The sequence below is a fragment of the Bidens hawaiensis genome, unplaced genomic scaffold (assembly GCF_021521415.1).
Source record: "Bidens hawaiensis isolate Kalapana, Puna unplaced genomic scaffold, B.hawaiensis_p1.1 tig00057753_1, whole genome shotgun sequence".
In the NCBI taxonomy this organism is placed as follows: Eukaryota; Viridiplantae; Streptophyta; class Magnoliopsida; order Asterales; family Asteraceae; genus Bidens; species Bidens hawaiensis.
Genome location: NW_027500408.1, coordinates 50,516 through 59,203, shown reverse-complemented (window position 1 = coordinate 59,203; position 8,688 = coordinate 50,516). Strand labels below are relative to the sequence as shown.

Here is an 8,688-nt window from a genome sequence, read left to right as displayed (position 1 = left end):
TAGCATATTTTTTCACACATTAAGAATAGACCTATTAACATGTAAACCAAAGACTTAGAGCAAGTAGCTTTATTCACACATATATTAGGTTCTCAATCCCATTTCTGTACCTATTCGTTTTCAAACATAAGTTGCACTATTCACTATCATCTGATTTTTCATTTGCGCCTCCTTTGTCAGATTCACGACCCGCAAATACATTCTCATGGGCCATAGCTTGTGCCTTCTATGCCGTAATGCATTTCATCAAAAACAAACTATTGTTGGGAATAAGAAAACATCTCGAGTACCGTTTAACTATATTACCTGAATTGGTTGCGTCTTTGTTTCCCTTCTTATTCTTCTTTTTCTTGCGTTTCTTCTTTTTCTCCCCTGCAGCAGGTTCCACAACCTCAGCAGCAGGCTCTACAACATTCGTAGTTAACCAAATAAGTTAAAAAAGGGTGGAACAGCTAACAAACAACAATCCGGTTGAAGTATTTGATTAAATAATAACATAAGATAATATTCTATCACTCCAAATATAGGTTTAAGGCTAATCAGTTACAAACCTAAACTCTTAAAAATAATAATGTCAAATGAAGTATAAATTATAGACAAATCGATCAATAAGCCGCAATCAACTAGTTAGTTATCTACAATATCCACATTAACCAAATCAACAAACTAACAATCCGATTAAAGTATTTGATTAAATAATACCATAGCTAAATAATATTATGTCATTCCAAAATTATAAACCTAATCCCTAGAGAAGAACTTTTACAAAGCATCAATTCTAGACAAATCAATCAATAATAGATGTGAACGGAGTGATCGGTCATAAATATAAATCCTAGAGAAGCAAATATACAATAATATTCAGTCAAATGAAGTATAAATTCTACAAAAATCAGTCAGTAACAAATGTGAATGGAGTGAATTCCAGACAAATCAATCATAATCATTGAAGAACATGCAAAAGTGAATCCGATTCATTTCAAATCGAAACGTAAACGTAATTTTACCATTCCCGCTTCGTTGAACTTCAATTTCAGTTGAAGAACCTAAACCTCCTCCTTTTGCTTTTGCAGGTATCAAGTTACCTATCACATTAACATTAACATTGAAGCAAAATTATTGAAGATCAAACTGCATGTAATAGTTTATGCACATTGATATATAAACCTAATTAATTCAAACAAATCAATCAATAAGTCACAATCAACAAGTTATCTACAACATCCACATTAACCTAAATAATATTTTGTCATTCTGATGCGAACTACAATTTTTGAGTTGATAGTAATAACTGAATCTAATGATCGAGACTGAGAATCAGTGGTCGATCACATGATTAAGAATTTTGAAGTTACAGGAATACATGTCTAAAACATGTTAACAAAAAAGCACGCTATGTGATTTTTTTATTTTTTAAATAATTGCAATTTTAGTAGGTTAGACTCCATTTTTCCTTATTGATATATGAAACTTAGAAGTGTCTTAAAGAAATGACATATACATTAGTTCGTATTCCTGTTTGATAATTGTGTTACGCGCGTCGTTTCTAACCAGTTACATACGATAAGACCCGAGTTGACAACCCTAGTTTGGGTGAAGCATTGAACCGAAGATCTAAAGGGGGGGGGGGGGGGGGTAACTATCTTTTAAGTTGATATTCTAAATCAGGTAAATTGCATTTTAATAATCCCAACTTAATGCAGTTAAGTTTTGATGGAGCACCGTTTGTAAACTTTTAATTCCAGCGTGTAAACTTTTAATTAACAAAAATCAAGCTGTTTGGAGCACTGTTTCGAGGTAAGTTTTACATCAATCGATTCGTGTCCTCATTCCGATCGAAAGCCCTAAAAAATCAATTTGAAGTTTGAAAAAAACTTAACGTCGTTAAATCTTTTTAACAGAGATCCAATGAAAACAATGTGAATGTTGGGATCTGTGACAACTATTTTTTAAGTTGGGATTATTACTGGCCAACTGCATTAAGTTGGGTTTTTTAAAATTCAATTCACCTTTAAATTATAGTTAAGTTCATGTTTTTAAATGTTTTATGTAAATCAACGGTCATCAAACATCGTCGATGCAAAGGATCAAACCCGGTCACCTGTGTGACATCGCGGAAATTTTGGGAAAATTGAAATCTTTTTAAGAAAATTGAAAATTTTTATTTTTCAGGTAGCTCAATTGTACTTGAAAATTTAATCATACAAAAAATAACATATTATGTTTTTGTTCATATGGAAAGGTACCTCTACAACGATCATCAATTCTTTCATGAGACATGTGTAGAGATAGGGAAACAAATATATGAAAAATCGTATATCCAAGACAAATATATGAACACATATATGTAGATCTAGAGAAAAACAAAGTATCGTTCATTGTCGGTCCCATAGATGGCGCAAATATATAAACAACTTCCGACCATCAGAAGATCAACATAAATCATAAATGTTCTATGGTTTTGGTTAAGAGAAGACGAGATGCAGTCTATATGTCCTTTACTATCGTGGAGCAATTATGTTGATCTCTAAGATGGTGTTTGGCTAAGCTTATTTAACTCCAAAAGGGCTTTTGGCGAAAATGTGTATCGTTTGGATTAGTTTTTGTGGTTACCAAAAAGTAGGTAAAACGACCAAAAAGACAATCTTGTATATTTACTAGTTTTACTGTTAATAGAATGGTGAGTATATCTGTAATTTGGTATTATAAAAGCAAAAAGTAAAACAAAAAGTTTGGATTTCTTGCTGAAAACCATTTTTTTTTAACACACAACAAAAAGCAAAACCTAAAAGTTTTTTTATAATATTTATTTATTTGTTTTTTGAAAATCAAATACGTAACTTTGAAAAGCTCAGCCGAACACCCTATATGGTAAAGGCGGTCGTGGATCTCCACCATTAGTTATGTTGTAAAGTAATAATAGGGAGGTTTTTTTTTTGTTTGGTGAGGGGTTGGTGGGGGAAGATGAACATGCATTAGGTTCTGATGGAGCCTTATATTTACAGGAGTTTAATGAATTTTACCCAAATGGGCCATTTATAACTTGGGCTTTGCAAAAATTAAATTATCATGAATTGGGCTTGACATATTATGTTTTGGTTCATTCAGAAGGGCACCTCTACAAACAACTATCATTTATTCATATCACTAATTGAGTTAATAGTTACGCAATATGCGTTCATGGAGTTGCATGTGGTTAAGCAAAACTAATACGAACTTAATTTGATTCCCCTGGTTGTTTATAAGTCCGATACAACACCGGATAGTGAACAATAAGAGACATCTAAACGTCTTAACAATGTGCAGTTAATCAAAGATAGTATGGATTATGAAAAGAGTGTATAATCAACAGACAAGAATTGCATAATCACTTGTATATAGTACTAATCAATACAACAAAGAAGAAAAATAGAATGTTTTATTGTTATGTAACCGTTTGATTTGCCGTAGTTATAATATATATTTTATATAGTTCTCACAGTTCTTTACTTAAAATTAGTCTCATATTAAATGACTAAGTATATAATAAAAAGATTAACTAACAATTAATTAAACTAATACATAAACAACCGATTCTATTCATTCATTAATTAATTAACTTAACTTAATCTACCTAATCAATACCTATTATTGGTCATGCAACTTGTTACATTTGAATCATGATGTTGAAAATGCTGATGGTGACCATAAGATGACATAGAACTACTACACTCTCCCACCTCTTTAATCTCCACATCTTCCTCTTCCATCAATTCTTTCTCCGGTGACAGTCCTGTCTCACAATGAGGCAGAGCTTCCACCGAAGATGAAGAAACTGGCACAACTAAAGGGAGTTTTGATAAGAGAGCCTCAAGGCTTCTCATGGATGGAGCTATGTTCATTGGTTGATTGTAATCGTCGGGCCAGTCTCCACGACCATGGAAAGGCCATACTTCTGGGATATTGTATCCTTGTGATTTATAAGGGTACAATGTGGATGATAGATGTGGTAATAATACCCCTGGAATGCTCTCTATGTAGCTCAATTTCTTTCTTAGCATCACAACATAGCTTAAGTCTTCAATCACCTTTTGACACAAAAAGATGATAATATTACTATTATATCATTGTGTTTTGAGATTGCTTATAAAATTTTATTTATATATGTTTGTAATAACCATGATAACCAACTTCAAACTGCTTATTTCAAAATATTTTTTTACGCACAAATAATTAAATAAAAGTCTAGATAAACCAATGAGTAATTTTATTTCGCTACTTGTAAATTATAGTGTAATAGAATAATCACTCTATTTGTAATATTGTAGTATCATTATTACACTAGTTATATTTTATGATATAGTGCAATTACCCTATTCAACATAATTATATTATCGAAATGCGACCGTGCTTTTTCTTCTTCACTTCGCATGGTTTGCATGAAAATCTTCTTTGTATATATTACATCATACATACATACATACATATATATATATATATAAACGAAAACATAAAAATCCTCCGTGTCGCGATGTGGTCGCTCCCCCTTTTTTTGGAGTCACCAGATTTGCTTAATTTTTAAATAGAGACTTTTCATGCATTTGACCCGAATACACGGGTATGGGTCTTACCAAACCTAGATTTTCCTTAAACGGGTTATAACATCTCATTAAATTAAAAATTATTCTCACCAGATTATTGATGTGAAAATTCTATAAAATAGGATATACTAAAAAATATTATATTTAAAAAAAAAATATTATTTATAATTAAGGAAGTAAAAAAAATAAGCGGGTCTTCGGTCTCACCAAACTCAGGTAACTTTTAAACCGAGTTATAACATATTAGTTATTTGTGAAACCCTTTTATCATTAAACTTTAAATATATTATACATTTCCTTACAATAAAAAAATTAAGCTCCAAAAAAATGTATAAATATTAAAAACGAATAATTTAAAACAGCCCCCGTAATACGGTGGATAAAAACTAGTATATATATATATATATATATATACATGCGCACACACATGGATGGGGAGAGAGAGAACCTTGTTAATGGATCCTAGTTGAATAACACCTTCTTTAACAGCAACCAAAGCAATAGTCTGAAATAAACATTTAACTTTATATTTAGATCAATATAGCTTATAGTAAACTCCATGTAAGTATTGTACATTGAGCACATACATGATATATATACCTTTATACCAGCGTGAAATTGAGCCTCCCATGTCCTAGGATACTGTAATTCAAGCAAAAACCATAAACAATAATCTTAACTTTTACAAAAACTCATATAATGGATTCTAGGTGTTATTTAAGACCTTATAATTTCCATTAATTAGCATCTATATATGCTGCTACAGTTATACTGAACAAATTAATTTATAATTATGTTAACATTGAAAATAATATGTTTGTTACACATCTAAAGAAAACATTATAAATAAACATGTAATGATATGTTGTAAGAGACAAATTAGTTGAGATTTTAGTTCACTAAAATATGCAAACTTGTACGTATGAAATTGCGAACATTTAATCATTGTTCTTATTTTAAGTAAAAAAGAAAATCATAATCTTTAACCCGTGCATTTTAGTATTTTATTTATTTAAAGCTTTTAAACATTTTTTTCGTTTTAATAATGGTTAAACTGTTTATCAATCATACAGATGGAATTTAGTCATGAACCGTTATGCACTTGTTGAAATATTTAAAATCTGACCAGAACAGTTTTGACACAAATAATTATAAATTCTAACTATTTACAATCTTATAAACGTGCTTGAAACTGTCTGAAAAATAAAAAAAACGTTGTTTCAAAAATAAAAATCATTGATTGGGTTTTTGTATATATGAAATAACTTGATAATCAATCTGCTTCAAAACTAGTACAAGTTTATATTAAAATTTTAAAATTCATGTTTAAGATTTTTAATAGAAAAACGAAATAAATAATTGAGGATTTATAAGAAATATTAACTCTCTGACATTTCTTAAATACAATCACAAAATTAGATTATGGATTTATATTTTATAATCACTCAACAAAATCCATATTCCTTCAGTTCTTACATCTAAGTTGTAACCACAAAGTGTTTTCATATCAATTAAAGCAGTTTAATCACACACAACATATTGAATATTAATTAAGCAATAATAAAATAAATAGTAAAATTTGGTTTTTTACTTACCGAGTCTGTTGAGTTATTCCAAGTAGACAATATATTAATTTCTTGATCAATTGGCTCTTTAAAAATCCACTTATGACCATGATCTGCTGCAACTTTACCCATTAATCTGAAAGAAAAAAAAACAATTAATTAAACAACGTGTCATGACGAAGTTTTATACAATGTTTTGAAAACCGGATCAGACATACTTAACTGTTTATGGACACAACATGTCTAAACAAGCAAGTTTTGATTGAACCAGATTAAACATGTCAAAAACATATCAAAAACCGTCGATCTAGCCTTCTCACTTTGCCAATCGACTGACCATACTATTTATAGAAAATAACCATTTAAACATGATATTAGTTTAGTTAGTACTTACCCAACTAATTACTTGATAAATAAGGCATGAAACTAGATTGCTAGCTAGGTATAAACTGTATAAATATATAATTATAAAGTATAATATTAAATTCTGAAATATACCCTTCACCATAATTATAAATTTCATGGGACATCTTGAAGAAAAGCTCCGGTTGAAGGCCAAGGTATTGTTGGTATTTGTGGTTTGCGTATGGCGAACAGTCGGCCGAGCTTGTCTCTCCGGTTGAGGCTGCAAAATTACAGAAACCATCCTCCCATGCCAATATCCTATTTATTTAAAAATAGTAATAATTAATATTAGTAATTATTCATTAATTCAAACATAAAAAAAAAACTAAACTAAATAGTTTACTAAGAATTAATAAGTTATAAATTTTGATGCAAATCATTATATAAAAAGTTGTAATATGACAAGTTGGATTATAATAGAAATGTTAAGTTATATATTAACATACCAATTTCTTCTGTTGCCTCTTGACCTATCATATACTCCTCCTTGAGTATCCCATCTGTAATTAATTATTAATTAAGAAAACATAACTACATGAGAGGCATAGAGATACGAATTGCATAATTTGTATAACTTAAATTTTTATGGGCTTAGTTAATTTACATTTAACATTCACAAAAAGTAAAATAAATACAAAAATAAATAGATTACTTGGGTGGAGGGTAGTTTCTAGGCAAGATTCTCCAAAAAACAGCATAAATCCATTGTGAGTTTTCATGGATGCAAAAGCTTCTTAATGTATGTTGAAGGAGATGAGTTAATGTTGATCGGTTTAGTTGCTCCTCCATTCTCTCTCTATATCAACTTTCTCTCTCTAAAACACAAAGTTGTATCTATCCTTTTTCTCTTTAAGAAGTGAAACTAAACCAAACCCTCTTTTACCTCTTTATATAATGTCTCCCAAAACCAGTATAATATTATAAATATATAAGGGTTGAGTTTAAATTACTAAATTGTCTTCTAAAACTAGGAAGTCGTAGCGGCATTAAAATAGTCTCGTCATAAACTCTATGATATTGAATTTTAGGTTTTCACTTTTTGATTTGTAACTTTTAGATTTTAGAAATTTTGAAGGAGTCTTTCTTTATGTTGCGTTACCACTTACCAGGTCAGATCATTGTGTTTTTTATTTATTTTCGTCATGACTATGTCTTTTTTCCTCTACATCATATTTTGCTTGACATTGTACGTATTATATTTTACGATCCATTGTGTATTTGTATTATTCTTAGATTTAAGAGACGGTGTAAGATAACCACGTACCCTATATGTGTGTGTTTTCACACGAAAAACAACTCTCGAGGTTCTCTCATTGGTCAATTCTCTTTATAAGTGTTGGCTTGACTGACATATATATCATTTATCTCTATATATGTACAACATACTACACACATATTGACATATATTGTCGTGCTGAGAATCATAAGGTGAATTTAGAGGAGGTTGTCTTCATTTTTGTGACTATATGATATTGATATACATACATGCAAACATATATACATGGTAATATATAATATATTAGCTACATGCTTCTTTTATCAATTTATTACATGTTTCACACACATGCCTAAGGTGTGTGTGTTCGTGTGTATATTATATATACACAAATATAAATGATTCTTAATTATCATGCAAAGGTTATATTATATCTTTCGCATTTGATACATTTTTCTTTAAAACTATTTTTTCTTTCATGATCATTCTCAAATCTCAATCCGACCAACCATCTTCATCTATCTTCCGGCTTATACGATTCTCCATCTTCTCTCGGCCCACTTTTCTTACACCCTCGAGCCTAGTCCATCCCGAAGCCTGATACCTAGATCAAATGGTTCACTCCGCGGTACTGTGTCAAATAGTTTGTTCCTATCAAAAGTTGCAAGTTCGAGACTCATAAAGTGGACATTAGATGAATTATAGAAGTAAATTAATTAACTAAGGCAGTGTGTGTTCCAACTTTTATTAATTTTGTGGAGTAAGATACTAAGATGTTTTTTAAAGTTATTAAGAATACATGGTTAGAACAATTATACACTTAAAACATGACACTATCTAACTATTTGTGAACATATATTCCAGTGTATATTTTTACTCAGTGTCAAATCTGTTCCAACAGTGTTGTCTTATTCAAAAATAA

At 30.1% G+C, this 8,688-nt stretch overlaps 1 protein-coding gene across 1 annotated transcript; it reads right to left on the bottom strand.

Annotated features, from left to right (window-relative positions):
* Nucleotides 1–203: 203 nt before the first annotated feature.
* Nucleotides 204–7,388, bottom strand: LOC143602007 (protein RICE SALT SENSITIVE 3-like). The gene is made up of 10 exons (XM_077079270.1): nucleotides 7,203–7,388; nucleotides 6,997–7,050; nucleotides 6,644–6,808; nucleotides 6,176–6,281; nucleotides 5,181–5,222; nucleotides 5,029–5,085; nucleotides 3,686–4,067; nucleotides 1,008–1,085; nucleotides 307–405; nucleotides 204–223 (listed from the first exon to the last, which is right to left on the bottom strand). Exons 1-10 carry the CDS (start codon nucleotides 7,337–7,339, stop codon nucleotides 204–206), a joined length of 1,140 nt encoding a protein of 379 aa, XP_076935385.1. The 5' UTR covers nucleotides 7,340–7,388.
* Between the last annotated feature and the right edge of the window lie 1,300 nt (nucleotides 7,389–8,688).